Here is a 17,295-nt window from a genome sequence, read left to right as displayed (position 1 = left end):
CCATAGTTTCTCCAGTGTTTGAGGAAAGAGGTTTGAAAACAGTCAGCGTAGTTCTCACCAATAATTTTTGTCAACCCTAGCAAGCTCCTCTTGCCAACAAGCAAGTGAAAAATGACTTAGGTTCCAAAACCAAGCAAATGCCAACCCCAGCCATTAGTTTAAAGTACCTGGGTGGGCTGGACAGCAAGCATCCTTCACAGATAATTGACAACAAAGCTGGTCCAAGAGGGGTGGCCCTACCCTGCCTCTTCCTTGTGCTGACAGGCAAAGGACAGACCCGCCCTTGGCCTGAGCTTAGCCCAGACGCGGCCATGCACGGCCCACACCACAGAGAATTTTGAGATATTTTATAGTGCATCATGGTCAGCATGAGGTAGCTGGAGGAAAGCCCCTCCTCATAGGGCTCAGGAATGTTAGAGAATATTGTCTGGGGTGGAATTCACAAGCCCCCAGCATGCAGCATCCAATGCCATGGAGAATATCGAGGCACTTTATAGCCCGTCAAGTCAGCAAGAGGAGACTGGCAGCAAGCCCCTCCTACAGGGCTGAGGAATTTTGGAAAATGTAGTCCAGAGCAGAATTCTCAGGCATCCAGTACAAAGCACCATTTGCAGTTATATGGTCATATTGGAATGTGCCAAAGTCACTAGTTCCAGCAGACCATGATGAGACATGGGTCAGATTCAAAGACCCGGTCCATCCAGCTGAAGATTTTTTATTTTCTCAGAATGCAAGTCCATGCACGGACCTTGACAGGAGTGTTAATGGGCAACTTAAGGAGCAGGTTGGGCACCACGATTAGTTGTTCAGAGTGAAGAGTCGATCATTGTTGGAGCTTTGCTTTGAAGGTCAATGCAGGCTTTTAGTGCTGGTTCTTGGATAGGATATGAAGAACAGGTTGATGCTGGAGATTAGTTCTGGGGGCATCGCTGATGGTCATCAGGATGTGACGAGTACATTCACAGTCGCAAAGAGCACAACATTTTCTGGAGCTTTAACTAAAGCTCAGGACTTGTGGTTTGATGTAGGAGTGCAATCTGATGCAAGACAAACGTCCAGGATCTGGAGGGAATCTCTTGTGGATAAGGACTCACTCCAGCAAGGCCAGCAGCTGGGCTCAGGAAGGTTGATTGAAAAAGGACTGATTATTATTATTATTATTCACTGTTAGCAAATGTATAATTGAAAAATGCTGGTTTTTAGGGGTGTGCATAAGGATTTTACTACTGATAAGGACAAAGTCCTAAAAGCTAACAAAAATGGGTTCATTAAACAAAGGGAAAACTCTGGGATGATTGTGCAGAAAGTGTCACTTGAAATATTTCTCTAGGTGTTTCCAACTTGGAATTAACATTGTAAGGTGGTATAATGTAACACAAGATTTACTATGAAGGCAGCCAGCCTCACTGCAGTGAAATCTGCTTTTAGACTTTTACACTCAAATGCCATTTGTAACATGAATCTTTCACATGTCCTACTTTTAAATACCATGCTCCCTGCCTTTTGAGTATTAAGGTCTACTTTAGGGATGTCTAGCTAATAATTAAAAGGAAAGTTTAGGCATGTCAAAATGGCTTATTCTGGCAGGTACATTGGTGTTTTTAAACTGCACTACCAGGCAGCAATGTTAAGGTTTGGTTTGAGCTTGCTCTATCACTGCAGTGGGTGCTGTCGCCCACTAAAGACATTTTGCTTACAGGCCCTGGCTACACTTTGAACCTTATACTAGCAATTTACCAATGTAATCAAAAGGGGGGCATTTAACCACTGGTTAGAAGGGATAACGTGCACAGAGTTCTAGGACCAACAAGAAGAGAAGGAGAGTCATGGCAAACATCTGGGGGAATATCATTCAACGGGTTGTCATTTCCAACAATGTGTTATATATTGGAAACAATATGACCACCGAAAGACAGCTTTACCCAAACACTAAAAAGGTTAGTCTTTCAATCATGGTACCCTGGAACAATGTCAAGGTACAATACAAGATGTATGGATTATAACAGGCTTACTGAGGAGTTGAACATTAATGTTATATAAACTACTTCATGAAAACTGTTGACTTTTCCTTGATTTGCACAGCAGTCATTATGCCATTCTCAATTTTCTACTTCCAAGTCATAAACAGTGTTGGTAAACAAGTTCTTTGATTCGTGGTTTATGTTATAATATGGCTAAAATACAACATCAATTGAGGTATTTTTGTAATTTTCAACATCTGTTACTTCACAGTGCTCACAGCATTGCAGGGTTTCGGTAAGTCCAGTACTTTGTAAAGAAAACAATTTTAGGTGTCCCAAGATATTTTATTATATTAGGTTATGGTAGGTATTTCTGAAGTGTAGACTTGTACCTTGAGGCCTCTTGGTGCTGAGGGTAATAAGGAGACATCAGAAGACAGAGGACAATTCCTGACAGCCTCATTTATATTTGGCCTCATTTGCGGTTATTTTTCGTCAATTGTTCGCTTCTATGGAGAGAATGATTCCACATGAGCTTACAATTGATATACTCCATTTTAAAAAAAAACTGTGTCTTCCCAAAAAATATAAAATTTTCTGTTGTTTGAGGGAAATGCGCTAATTTAGCAGATAGTTTCGGCATCGCGCACTCGTTAAACCAAGTGGTAGTGCGCATGTGCTTTCTTTGTATTTCTTTAAATTATTTCAATTTGTCAGCAGGAAGAGTCTTTCTTTCCTTAGTGCTGATATTTCGATAGTGGATAGTGGATAGAGGATTGGTCAGGCCACTCAGAAGCTTTTGTATTACCCGATCCCACATACCCTGTGACCCTATGTTATTCATGTATTTATTTATTTATTTATTTTTTTGTTACCATGAACCTATTGCTAAAATGAAAAAGAAATAGCAACTTCCTGTGGCACATTTTGAGGCACGCCCATGTTATGCATGGAGTTAATCTTTCCAAGCCTGTTTGCCCGGTCCATTGTGCAGTGGTTTACCAATTAGAGTTTAATTTTTAAAAAGTCTTTCACTCTATATGAAGAAATATTCCTATAGAGCTCAACAACCCCTAAATCGCCAACGCCATTCCTGCCAAGTACCACGCACTAGGCATTAGACTAACGCATTTCAGTGTGGAGCTCGCAGTCACACTTTGAAATGCATTGTCATGCATAATGCAGTAGTCTCAGCTGTCACAGAAAGCACTGCAAACAACTTTGTGTGGCAGCTGGCAGCACGCGTAAGTGTTTGAGCATACTTCTCCCACATGTTTGGGGCACTCCCAGTAGCTAAGCATGCTCAGCCTCACAGTAGCAGCCTGTGCACCTTTAAAGTAGTTATCTTTGATTTCTGCGGCACCGCGGGTCTGCGCGACATAGTCTCAGACTGACCATAGCACCACAGGAGGATCTGATATTGCAACTTGTGCGGGGACTGGAGATATTTTGTGATGACTCTGCTGCATACTGGCCCAGCTGCTTGCTCAGCCTCACTGAGGTTTACGGGCCCAGCTGGGGCATCGTGGTGTTTGGGTGCTGGCTCGTAGCGCACTGCTGTTCACATCTCAGAGTTGTCCTGCCGGGCTGCCTGCCCTGAGGCCTAGGAGCTAACATATCGGCCTTGCCGCCTGCAGTGCATTATTTCCGAGCAGCCGGCTGTCTCAAGGCCACTCGGTGAGGGAGACTCCACTGCTGCATCATGCACTGCAATCAGAAGACCTCTGTGAGAGGGCCGGTCATCACCGGTGGAGTCACGCTGTTTCAACTTGGAGACAGAAGAAACAAGCATTTGCAATGCAATCAGTCTCGCCTTGGGGACCTTATATGTATTTAGCTGTGCAGCACATTAGCCTGGGTGCTGAAACCTCTACTGTTCCTAAACATGGAGGGAAAGTAAGCACCAAACTGCGTGACACGCCAGGTATGGGAACACATGTAGAGAAATATTGCCTTTCAGCGGGAAATGGTATTGTCCAAAGCACTGTTTTTAATATAAAATCAGGGCCTTCGGTGGTCATATCACTGAAAATGTAAGATTCGAAAAAAATTTTATTGTCTACGGTTGCTCGTGGAATACAATTTCTATGGACTGGAATGTAGATAATGCTAAAGTGATTCTGGTATTTTACTAACATCTACTGGACATTTTCTATCAAGAAAGGTAAATAGAGTCAGTTGCCAGAAAAATTAAAAAAAGAAAGTCCCTCAGCAGAAAGCAAATCTGGTAGTTTACTGATCTCTACCGGCCGTTTTCTATCAAGACAGTTAAATAGAGGCAGTTGAACAGAAAAAAATGTCCCTAAGTGAAAGGAGAAAGTCCTAGGGCTGATCTCCAGAGCCCACAAAGTACATAGACATATAAGTATATACTAAAGTATATGCAAGAGGTCTCAAATGCTCGACCTAAAAATGAACAGTTTGTAAATCATGACAGTTAAATTGGTGACATGGAGCCACATTTGCAAAGGTCGTGTGTTAACTGTGGTGGGCTTTCTGGCTGTTATGAAGTAGCTGTTCGCTTCCCCGATAAGATAGTATGTATTACAATTTCATATTTTCTCGCTTCCCTATGTACAATGTTGCTGTTCGTGGCCATGTGTTTAAAAAAGCTTCATGTTTCTACGCTACTCTGCTCATCATCGAACACAGTGTTCTACAAATTATGATGAAATAAGTGGTAGAACTATTAAAAATGTATGCTTGAATGAACTAATATATAATATTGCATACTTTGGTTGTACACACTGCTCACACATGCCTGTTGAAAGCACTTGACTGTACTAATGCTGCACTGCATATTCCCCAAACTACAATCCGTTTACAAAAGCACTAGGTCAGTGCCCTTCCATGTCTGGTTATTTGCAGCAGTTTTAAGATTTTTTTTACAGTTTCTTGTTGCTCAAATGGGTGTAATTTCTGATATTTATATGTTTTTCTCGTCTTTACTGCTTTATTTTTCTCGCGGGAAAGTGTCACTCATAGTGGGTGAAATGTCACTCAGAATTACACTGAAATTATGAAAATGTCACACATAGCAGTCTGAAACCTTGGCAGCTGAGCAACTCAGTCCTGATGGAGCTGCAATTGCTCCCCACACCTTTTCCTATCACAGTATGGTGGGACGAAAAGGTGCAATAAGAAAGCAGTATAATAAAGTTAATTTTTACCCCAGTTTTTACCAACATTCCACTGAAGTCGTAAGTTTTAAATACAGATTTATCCACCATTTTTAATCCGGTGGGTAAACGTTTTAAACAATAGGACAGCGCATCAAGTCACACTTTTCCCATGTTTTCCCTTTTTTTACAGCACCACAGCAAAGTATACATGAGGCTGCGAGTGAAAAAAAATGCTTTAATCTGCTTTAGCTTAAGCCTTTTGCTAAACCTCTTCAGACAAATCAGACGGAACCAGAACAGAAATGTCCCTACTCTATGTAATAGAAACTATACACTTAATGAGATGGTATTTTGTATATGACATTTATGAGGCAAGGTGCTATTTGGACAATATCTTTATCAGTGTAATTCTGACGTAGAGCTGATCAAACGAATATAGCATGCTACAACGCATGCAAATACATTGCATTCCGTAACAACGCAATGCCATTAATATGCAAGTCATTACATCAACTTTCAGTAGATGGCACTGTAACATTAGGAATGTATAATTTACTATTCCAACACACGTGTAAAATGCAACTTGCTCAATGTGTACTGTATGCGTTCATTAGAATGCGTGTAATTGTTTTGTTTCGCTTGAGCTTAACCTGTACTGAGGCACATATATATTTACTTAAGATTGTAATGGTGTCCTTCTCCACTCCCCACCCTCCAGGAGGATCCCTTTTGGTGATGTGGAAGCAGGCCATGTGTTCACCTGAAGGCCGCCAAGTTTGCCAAGCACTTCTTGAAAGCATGTTTGCAGGCAAAATATATACTCTCTCTGATTTAATTGGAGTGTTGTCATCCCATGCGGACACAAATAATTGCATCCCCGGTCCACAAAAGTAAAGTTCATACTTCAAAGCTGGAGAAGGATGAATGAGATCAGAATGCTGTCAATGAATCATTTCCATCTGCTTATTGTCTGTGGTCATTTCTGTGAAGTGCTCCTGCGAGATGAGGCCTGCCGCATTCAAGTTATTTTATCTTGAAATAAATACGCATTCTGTTATGATCTAAAAAGCCGGTAATGCTGAAATAAAGCTGTAGTGACTGAATCTGCTTCATTCTGGTTCATCATGAGTGACGCTTTCTTCACAGACTGGAAATTGTCTTGTGTTTTCAGACTCCACTTCTGCTACTTTACTTTTTTATGTATTTATTTACTTTAGGAGTTTTATATAGCACTGACATGACCCGAGGGGTGTGAGAGCACTTTACAACAACAAACACAACAAAATCATAAACAGTCATGGTACATTAAGAAACAGAGGTTCTAGATAGTTCCCAATTAGATATAATGTAGTAAAAGTTCAGTTCAGGCAGAATTTCGATTGAGGAGTTGAAGATTGGAACAACGAGAAGCTTTGCAGCAGTGCTAAGCTGTCATTAGTGGGGGATTAAGAGGTGACATAGAGCGGCTATTGTCCAGAGGAATAGAGATGACGGTTGAGGAGAAATGATTTTAATATTCTGTTGAAGCTCGGGAAGGAGGGGTTGGTTCTTATATGTACTGGGAGACAATTCCAGATGTCTGGGGCATTTCCAGAGACGGAGCGGTAGAGGGTTTTTGTTTGTGTCTTGTGGGGAGGATGATAGGAGCATATGAGGGCTTCTTAGGTTTCTTGGTTTTCCTGTTTTTGTGATTTTAGCTGTGAGGTAATCTTGTTTGCCAGTGTGTAGGGCTTTATGGGAGAAACAGGCTTTTTTGAAACAACAACGCACTTCGATTGGAAGTGACTTTACCTTTTGCAGCACGGGGTCATGTGGTTGTGTTTCTTGGGTCCTATGACCATTCTTGATGCTGCAGTTAGAGTGGCTCTCATGGGGCTACGTGTGATTTGGGTGCTCCAGTGGGTGTGGCATTTCCATAGTCTATTCTGGACAGAACTAGAGCTTGCGTTGTGGTTTTGAGATCTTTAGGTGACAGAAAAGGATTGATTTTGTTGAGGAGTTTTAAGCTGTAGAAAGCACCCTTTGCCGTGGAGCTTATGTGGGAGCTCATGTTTAGTCTGAAGTCCAGAGAGATCCCTAAAGATTTGTCTGAGTCGGCTAAAGTAAGCCTGTAGTTTAGGGAGTCCATATTATTTACCCATTCTTGGATCTGTGGGGGGTAGTCGTGATTGGAGAAGACAAGCATGTCAGTCTTTTCTTGTTTGAGTTTGAGATAGTTGTGTGATAGCCAGTTTTGTACTTTTGTGAGGTTCGAGTTAAGACGTGAATGTTGTCAATAGAGGACATTTCTAGGTAGGGCTGAGTGTCGTTGGCATATTGGTGATAGGAGATATTTGCTTGTTTTAGAATGGTAGTGTGGGGTTCCATGTACATTTTGAAGAGTGTGGGCAAAAGGACTGAGCCTTGCGGGATACCTTGGGTTATGGGGGAGATGTCAGACATCGAGTTGTTTGTTTTTATGAGCTGGAATCGAAGAAATTAAGAGAACCATTTCAGTGGCATCAGCTTTGAGACGCTCTTGTAGGACATCTAGGAGTAACTTGTGATCAACCATATCAAAAGCCGCCAATAGGTCAAGAAGGATGAGCAGGCAGTATCTGTTTATGTCAAGAGAGTTGTGAATGTCATATGTTATATTCGGTACAGCTGTTTCAATGCTGCATCCCTTCCTGCTTTTTATATGTAATGAATTAACATGATTCTACCATTTGTATTATTGTTTTTTTATAAAATAAATGAAAAATGAAAGACAAATAATCTTCTTATGAAAAAATAATTGTTTCGCACTGTGGACACATCTATATTTATGGACTTATAGCCTATTCACATTATATTAGTGGGGGGATTGTGCTTCTGTTTATTGATGTTGATTACTCCCTGACTCCTCTCCCCTCCTACTTATTGATCCCTCGAAGTTTCTCTACTGGCATCCCTTCCTGAGACCTGACTAGAGGGAATCAAGTAGGTTGTTGGAGTCCAGGTGTTGGTTGATTTGGGAGAGAACACATTTCTCTAGGATTTCTGCTAGGAATGAAAGGTTGGTGATGGGTCTAAAGTTCTTGGGATCTTTCAGGTCTGCATCAGGTTTTATCAGCAGGGGGGTGACTTGACCCTGTTTAAGGTAATCGGGCATAAGCCCATTGTTCAGGTAGCTGTTAATGATCGTAGTCCATAGAGGGGGGAGGTTGAGGTTTTAGCCAGGTAGGCAGGTAGTGGGTGTACGTAGTGGGGGGAGCTTTTGGATTTGGCAATCACCATGGAGATATGCTCTTCTGTGAGAGGTATGAATTCCTTCTAATTCCTGGGTGTGAAAGAAGGTTTTGGGAATTGGATTAGTTTTGTAGTTAATGGGGAAGGAGTCTCAGTTTTAGAGCTTGTGGAGTGAGCTAGGGTTGGGTTTATCTTCGTTTTGGGCGAAGAGTTGCTTCATTGAGTTTGTGGGTGATAGTCTAGGGAGAGCTTCATTTTGGTGATTTTCTCATTGAAGAATTTGTCCTGGTTGACGCACTGTAATTTAGAGGCAGGGGGATAATATTTGGCAGGTTTGGAGGATTGATTTTGGATGATGTTGAAGAGCCTTTTGGGGTGGTTTTTAGCTTTGGCAAGTGTGCAAGAGGGGGAGACCCTACTTGCTGGTGGGATCACTATTTTATTAACAGATAACTGTTATCAACTAATTCTGATTTGCAATTTTCAAATTTCCATTCTTTTCAGTAAGTTAAATCCATGAGTTCAATGATTTATTGGTCTTTCAAATGCATTCAGCAACATGCATTTTCATCCAACATAATCATCAAGTATTGTATCCGTGAAGTGTTCTACTCCATTATATTCTTCAAAACTCAATGTATTTTGGGTCCAAAACGTGAGCCTTTGTCAGGGGTCAATCACTGCAATTCTACAATTTAAAGGAAACAGAAGCTGATTCAGCTTGCAGTCCATTACACTATAGTAACAATCTTACAGCGGTGTACAATCTGAAGTGCAACCGTGTTATAATCCAAAACCAAGTGAACTAATAACGCCTGAAACTTTGATGGCCATGAAATATGGTGTAAAAGCCCAAATATATGAAAAGTGCTTATTGCTGCCATGATGTTATAAGCTGACACGGAGGAACGAGGACGTCTCTACCGAATCTCTTTGAATCACTTGATCACATTGGTGGCTTCTCATTAATTATTCCCATCGGCTGGTGTAGACAGAATTATATGTTTTCAAACAGACCACAATCCACGGATGTGAGTCGGAGGTGTTGGCTGACATCTCCCTGAATATTGCTGCAAAGTTGGATGCGCATAATTTAGGACCCTAAGTTGTTGGCTGTCACTTCCTACCCTCCCCCCCGTCCTGATGAAGACCTGCCTCTGATGCCTAATATTCTGCTCAACTGTTAAGGGTCGAAATGTCGACTTTGTTGTCTCAATTAGTCCATGCAATTTCCCTGACTTGAACAGAAAATCATATCTACTCGTGGGATTTTTGCATTGGGTTCTGGACTTGAAAGCTAAATACCCTTTGGTGTTATATATATGTTATTTATGTCACCTCCGTACAGCACTATGTCACATATCACTACCAGTCATTAATTGTACACCATAGCCATTGGTTTCTTCGCTGTATGTGTTTTATGTCACAGACAGCTATTTCATTGATTTGAATATATACAAATATAAAGTAAAGAAATTGTTTTTTTTTGCAGGAACAAGTTGGTTTTTCTTGGTCTGTTACTTGGTTATATGACTAAGACATATTTTCCTTTTAATGTATCAAATACCTGGTTCAAATCAGATGATCTACCCAACAGAACCACTGTTTTCTTTAGTACACTGGGTTCATGGTGGACAGAGAGGGGGAATTAAGGAGCAGGTTAGTTTGGAGGTGTTGGCCAGGGCTGGTGGCTTTGGGGTGGTTGGACTGCAGGTAGTGCTGACCCAAGTGTCTTCCATAGAGCAGATTGTTGGGAGTGTGTTTATCATGTGTCTTTAGGCTATTTTGGTCGTGGTTTGGGTAGTGGTTCTGCATATGTTGGAGTTATCAGAGATGGGTAGTACAGGGTTATTGTGTTGAGTGTGGTGAGGGGGAGAGATAGAGAGTGGTGTCGTGAGGGAGGGGAGGGGTTGCGATGAGTACGGGTTAGGGGTGTGGGGACACCTGGCATATGGGTATAGTATAGATCTGAGGTGTGCAGTGAGGGTGAGCTTCTGGTAGGTTTTGAGAGTGGTATACCTTGCTTTGATTTCTGGGGGGCCGGGTTGGGTAGCGGTTGGATGGTTGGAGGGATTAGAAATGGAACTGCGAATCTTAGGGAAGATGTGCTCAAACTGGCACAGGTTGAAGTTGCTGGGTTGGATCTTGACTTTGCCATTTCTTTATAGTGTTACGGTGGCATTGCCTTTGAAGGCGGGTGAAATGGAGATCACCATTTTTTGGCTGTGGGAGATGTTGGTGGCATAAGTAACTCAAAGGTGGCTTGCTAGGTTCTTTCTCCATTTAGTCTGGTGGGTAATGTAGACAATGAGATCTGTTTTTGTTTTTCCTTTCCAAGTGTTTTGGTAGAGGTCTGCTATGAGTGTTTCAGGGTGTTGCTTGAGTAGTTTGTGCTCAAAGATTTTGGTGACATTGGCTGGAAGGTTGGGCGGGTAGGTGATGGAGAATGAATGTGGGCCTGGGGTTTCAGGTTGTTGTGAGGTGTAGGGATGGGGGTTCTGTGGTGGTCTGGGGGTGTTGTCTTGTATTTTTTTTACATCTTCCTTGCTCAGGGGTCTGTGTGGAGGGAGCCTTCATGTAGAGATTCTTGAGTGATGGTTATCCACTAGGATGTCGGAGCGGTATGCATTGGGCAGGGGAAGATCCTAAAGCAGTGGGCCATCCAGGAGAGGGGGAAATTAGTGTTTGGTGGCTCCTACGTTTAATTAGGAAATAGTTTGTGAATTGGTCTATAGGTGGAGCTCCAGCGCAGGGATTATGGTGTAGTTTGAAGTAAGATTACCCTATCAAGGAGAGCTGGGTCAGCAGGTTCTGTCTTCTTTTATTGTTAATTCTTTAAGTGTGTGGGGTAGATGAAATTGAAGAGGAGAGGCAGACAGCTTCAAGTCTAGAACACTGCTCGTGGTTAGGCGTAGTCTGTAAAGGCTTTGAAGAGAAAAACCTACAAAATAGTCCATTTCAAGATGATTGCCCCCTAATGGAGTTAAAAGGAGGATTGAGTCCTACTTTAGTTTTTGTGATACTGCAAGTATTTAGTCCTGTGTTAGTTTATATCATTGGAGGCTGCCATCTTGGGTTCGTGTTCATCCCAAAGCCAAGTCCAAAATGGATGAAGGGGCCTTCATTGCATAAGTCCCCACAGGATCACAGAAGCCAAGCAAGCAGTGGGGGTCTCCTAAGAACACAATTTGGGGCTAGTTTTGTCCGAGAATCATCACACACTCCAGATGTGCGGGCTATGCTGGTCAGGCTGATGTGTGGGGGAGCATCAGTAAACCTAAAAAAAGAAAACTTTAAATCAATTTGTCTTTTATGCTGAGTCTCAGTTGCAGTAAAAAAGTGTTGTGACCAGCCATGTATATTGCCTAGTATTGAGAGGTGTATGTTGGATATTTCTGATAGCATATTAGCAGTTTTGGGGTGCTCAGAGCATGCCCTCTTCTTTACACTCCAAGGGCCAGATTTACCAGTTTCGTACACAGCACAGTGCCACAGCCGCAAATGCTGCGCTACGCTGTGACAGGAGCGTGCCATATTTTCACTTCCCCTTCTCCCTATCGTCAGTGAAGATATGTGCGTCTGTGTGCCATGGACTCACCTTTGCACCACAGTGCATGGGTGTCTCCGTGAGTCTAGCATAGAGTATGCACTGGAAGAATTCAGTCCCTTCCAGTACAAAATACTAGGTTTATACTAACTGTACAACCTTTCCCACTTTGTATGTGTTCTTTACAGGGCAGCACACATGGAAAGTTGGAAAATAAAGGAGAAAAAAAAAAGCTATTCTCCATCATAGTGTCTATCTGAAATAGGCACTATTTTCTGACACTAACCATGTCTACCTTTTATAAGTAATGTAAAGCAGCACTATGTGCTACTTTTAATTATTTTCAAGTGATTTTCCAGTGAGAACAGGGTTTAAGCTCGAAAGTAATTAGCTAAAAAAAGATTTAGCATCACTTTTGTTTTGCAAACACAGCTTTAAATCTTAGTAAATTGGCCCCAAATGTTAAATGCAAATTGTACCCAGCAGTGTGTAGAGGGCAGGCGGTGCAAAGCTATTTCCAGAGAGCATGGAGTCGTGGAGATCTGTCTTTTGGCACACAAGCTGCATTCTCATGCCTGGGAGGGACCACTGCGCTGATCTTTCCACTGTTTGTATTATGAATGTTCTTTTATGTAAATGTTTATTTTCTTATGATAATGTGCTTCCTCAGTGCAGTAGCAGTGTTACATCACTCACTCTGAATTCACATAGCACTATCAGGAAGAGCTCAAGCTTCCCACAGGTAGAGCATTGACACCAACAGGGTCAGTGTTCCTTCAAACTCAGAACAGGTACCACAGAGGGAGCAGCAGTGTGATCTTCCCTGAAAAAGTGAATAGACGTAGCACCGGTAGAAGAAGGCCAAGTCTGGGTGTGGAGGCCAACAGTGCCTGCCCCCTGAACCCAACAGTTCATGCACGATAGGATCGTGTGTGTGGGAAGTGGCATTGGTGGGTCACTGTTTTCCTAAGAGGATAGAACAGAGAGAGAGAGCGAGTGGGGATTTGATTCTGTGCTCCCCGTCCTTTCAAAAGTGTTTGTAGGAGAAATGGTGTGGGCAGGGGCTTCTCATAGTGCTGAGGTAGAGTCTGGCTGCTGGGACCTCTGCTGTTCCTTCAGATCCACTCTGCAAATCTCACAGACCTTTAAAGATCTTCTGCTGATCCCTGGGAACTCCAAAGTGCACTCCATCACCTTTAGCCAGCTTCAGAGATGCCCCAAACCACTCCTCCAGGTCTGATTTGGGATTCCTTGAATAATCGTGACCACTTGAAAGTACTCTTAGCTGCAATTCAGCCCAATTACCTTTGCCTACCATGCCACCTCAGAGAGGAGGCAGCCAAATGCAAATCAACCCTTGTTCTCCTCCAACAGGAACTGTTCAGCCTGAACTACCAGCCCAGGCTTCCTCTGAGCAAGAACACAAGCAACCACAGACTGGGTTTGAAGTATTTGTGAGTTATCTGCCACAGTGAACAAGGGAGTCATCTCTGATCATGCCCATCACACTCAGATATCATAGTGTCATACTGTGTGAGGAAAGCATGCTTTATTAACACTTACTTCCATCCTTTACTTACAAATCACCTTCATGCTGTATGATTCATAAATATGTCCACCAATAATATGCACAATATTTGCAAGTTCACCAAAGATTCCCAGTCATTCCCACTGAGATGTCAAGGTGAAGGCTTCGGATCCCTTGCACCTTGTTACTGGTGATTTTCTAATGAGGCATCACTGCTGAACCCTCTTCGAAGGAACTCATGCAGAAGATGTCATTTGAGTTTGTGAACAGATTACAGAGATCACATTTCAACTGATGTCCTGGTTATTCGTCTTTAATTAATTGCTGAGCTGACATTTGTGATCCTAAGGTACTAACATTTCATTTAAGTTTCCTATATTTAACCAGCTGATAGCCCTTATGTGTTGTTTGAGAAAAAAATGCTATAATTGATTTAAGGGTCTTAACTGACTTAAACATTGGGTTAATACTACACAAGCCATTAAAATAGTTTTTTTACTCTTGTCTATGGATGTAATATTCTCAAGCACGTTCTCATGGCACTTCTCATCTCTTTGAAATGTGATGTTTGAACAAGGGCAGAGCTATCATTGGTAAACCAGGTGCAGTGACACATGGGCCCAAGGCTGCAGCGGCCCTTTGCAGCCTAACTATGGGTGTTTTACTACTAAGAGGAGAGTCATGCTTCCATTGAGCCCCATGGCACCCTTGCTACCTCATTGTGTTTGTATCAAAGGTGGGGCATGCTTCCCAAAACCATCAACCCTTTCCATGACTGGGAAGCACAATGGGCAAGATTACATAAACTGATTACTTTATTTGCATTAATTAAACATTTCCCAGTGCCCATTCCTCTAAACATAGGCACCTGGCTCCAAGTATATCAGGGATAACCACTAGCATCACCAAGTGCCATGCATATGTCTCTCAACTAAACTAACACACCTGTGCAACCAGAACATAACTTTGATGCTAGGTGGCAAACAAACATTGCACACTTGAACAAAAAGGATAGCGAATCTAAAAGGAAAAACTCACCAAATAGGTGGAGAACACTCGCTCTGGGCAAGGCTCCTCTACGACATAAAAGGTACTGACCATGCATGGTTCTGGCACAAAGTAAACGGGCTACTGCATCCCACACAGTTCTCATTTAACAGAAGAACCCTGGGCAAAGTGGCTGCACGAGTCTTTCAATGACCCTGAGGAGGGGAGACTCAATCAAGCACGCTAAAAGAAACCTCACACGATTCTGGCAACTACATAACTAAAAAGGAAACCGCAAGTATGGCCCATGCCCAACACCCACTTCCAAGCCCCATCAGGGAATCCTTCACACCAACTAGTCAACAAATAAAGAGACAGCGAGCCAGTGGAAGGCGGGAGCAGGCACAGGGCCCCAGGCCCAAACACGATTCCACCTGCGCCATTCAAACAAGATGCCTGTCTTAGGTCAAAGACATTGGAGCCGATGTTCCAGCAGATATCAGCAGATACCGCAATCCCCCCTCCTGAAGAGGATACATCATCTCCCCCATCCACAAACATGGCAACAAAAGCAGCACAAAAACTATTGGGCAAGTGGCGCCCATAGACAACGAGGACAAATACTTCACTGGCACCAGCCTAGAGGATCTGACATCATGGGTTTCAGTTCATCAAATAATCCTGCTACATCAAACCGGTTTCTGCAAATATATGAGAAACATAAAAAAAATCATAGCCCTTTCCTTACTAATAGATGGGTTAAAAATGCAAAACTACCACTGTTCCTCTGCTCCATAGGTTCACCGGCTGCTTTGGACCATGTTCATCGTGGCACATTATGGCTGAAATGAGCCAATCAGAATGCCCCGCCAGCCCTTCTGAAGCTACTGATTTTGCTAGAGAGACATGTGGTTGCAAGATGTTAGGGTCGGCCACTCCCATCAATACGTATTCCACCCACCAGGGGCCTGGAGCAGGGCCGCATCCCTGTCCCTACCCTGTTCAGTCTATTTTTACCTGACCTAAGGACAACAATGGACTGTTGCAACCCCATACCCCAAAGCTGGGTGGGATAGCCCTCTCCAACCTCCTCCACGCACATGACGTGGAGCTAATAAGCTGCCCCCAATCGGCTTGCAGCACGTTCTTGATGCCACCCAAGTATATCTGGCAGAACGTGGCCTAAAACCAACTTTGAAAAAACAAGAACAATGGCAGTGAACAGCAGGAAAAGAAAATAAACATGCTGGTTGTAGTGAAGAGCAACGCTGGTAATGCAGTTCAACTGTTTTATTAGTCAACTCATAAACAGCACCCTCAGCTTGTCAGTCGTTCAGGCATATAACAATAGTGAAGGCAACCACATCAACATTCTGAGGTAGCCTTCATACCAACATTCTAGGACTGTACCATTAGCGACATTGGGGGAGGGGTGCATCGCACATACCAAGAGGGAGAGATTACAACACTGGTATATCACCTGCCAACGCCTGGAGTCGGTGCAGGAATACAAATACCTAGGAATTATCATTGATAAAAAGGGCTCTTTTAGACAGCAGAACGAGGCCTTAAAATGGAAGGGGAAAGCCCTAGTACTGGCCCTAAGAAACCTAAAGTAGAAATTGGTGAGAGCCACTCTAAAACTGCTGCTCCAGGCAATACAAGCTTATTAACCCCAACAATGACACATGGGAGTGAGCCATTACACCGACGGGGCGCATCAACTGAGGACTGGAACATGGGTGGATCCTACAGCGTGATCTTCGGCCTCCAAAATTATACCTCTCCAGCCTAGATACGATTGGAGTTCAGACTTCAGACTTCCAGGAGCAGTGCGTACATCAGGTGCTGGCACAAAAACACAGAACCACACACCAAACGCACATCTATGCCTGGAACTGTCGATCAGGAGCAACTCTCTGCCAAGGGCCACCCCAATGAGTCAGTCCCTGAACTCAGCCTACAGGACCTCTGGGAATCATTGGCAACTCATGCCAGCTTTAACATGCGAGCAAATAAAACCATCACAATAGTATTGTCAATTCAAGACAAGCCCGCGATGAAAGGCGGAGCCCACGGCTGGCATGTGCTGCACAGATATGGTAAAGCAACACCTCGGCCCCACTTTTACACAGGATCCTCAAACTCAATGAAAGAAACATTTCTGAGATGCCACCTTGCTCCTACACAAGCGATACTGGAAGGTACCACCACGATGACCGTCAGTCGGTTATGCGGAAAGGAGAAAGAACACAGGGTACACTTGGTGTGCACCTGCAAAGCGTTAAAGGGTTGGTTGAAAAGCCATGCGGTGCCAACTCTTTAACCAAAGAGGCCTCTGATCATGCAGACAAGTGGTATGGCCTGCTTCTCACCCTCTGATACACAGCGGAACTGTCGCTTTGTGAAATTCCTCACTAAGGCAGAAACTACCTTTTCCCCGGAACTGGTCACATGCGCCCATCTGGGATAAGCTTTTTCAACACAGGACATATTCACACCGCTGTTTTCTTCTCTTCTCCTCCTCCATTTTAGAAAGCCTTAGAAATACTGACTACTTTGCACATAGGTTATTTTAAGCGCCATTATGTAATCTTTAAGTCAAAACTGCTCACCATAATGACCCCATCGCGGAAATGTTTTAATTGCTGATGTGACACTAGTGATGATCAAGATGTGTTGGGATAAAGGGCCCTTGACTTAAACATCTTGCTATTTTGCACATAGGTTACCTTAAATGTCTCTGCACTCCCTCCCAAAAAATGTGCAAAAATGCCCTCTGCACTGAAGCCCGTTTAAATTGCGCCCGCAGATTGTAAACGCCCTCCTCGATGTTGCATTATGCCTAAAGCCCAACCCTCACTAATCTGTTTTTTTTACACTTCAAATCTTAAATGCACTCTAAGGTTTGCCAGGCTATAATGGATTTGCAATTATATT

At 43.1% G+C, this 17,295-nt stretch overlaps 1 protein-coding gene across 1 annotated transcript in view; it reads left to right on the top strand.

Moving 5' to 3' along the window:
* Positions 1 to 7,811, top strand: part of LOC146822289 (protein LEG1 homolog) — a 121,096-nt gene extending 113,285 nt beyond the window's left edge. Inside the window, exon 5 of the mRNA XM_085613379.1 lies at positions 5,802 to 7,811. Coding sequence (XP_085469505.1) covers positions 5,802 to 5,977 — 176 coding nt within the window. The 3' untranslated portion in view covers positions 5,978 to 7,811. The remainder of the gene's footprint in view (positions 1 to 5,801) is intronic.
* The last annotated feature ends 9,484 nt before the right edge of the window (positions 7,812 to 17,295 follow it).

Source organism: Triturus cristatus, chromosome 6, assembly GCF_964204655.1.
Source record: "Triturus cristatus chromosome 6, aTriCri1.1, whole genome shotgun sequence".
NCBI lineage: Eukaryota > Metazoa > Chordata > Amphibia > Caudata > Salamandridae > Triturus > Triturus cristatus.
Note: the sequence above shows the minus strand (reverse complement) of the source record. Positions and strands in the feature narration are given on the sequence as shown.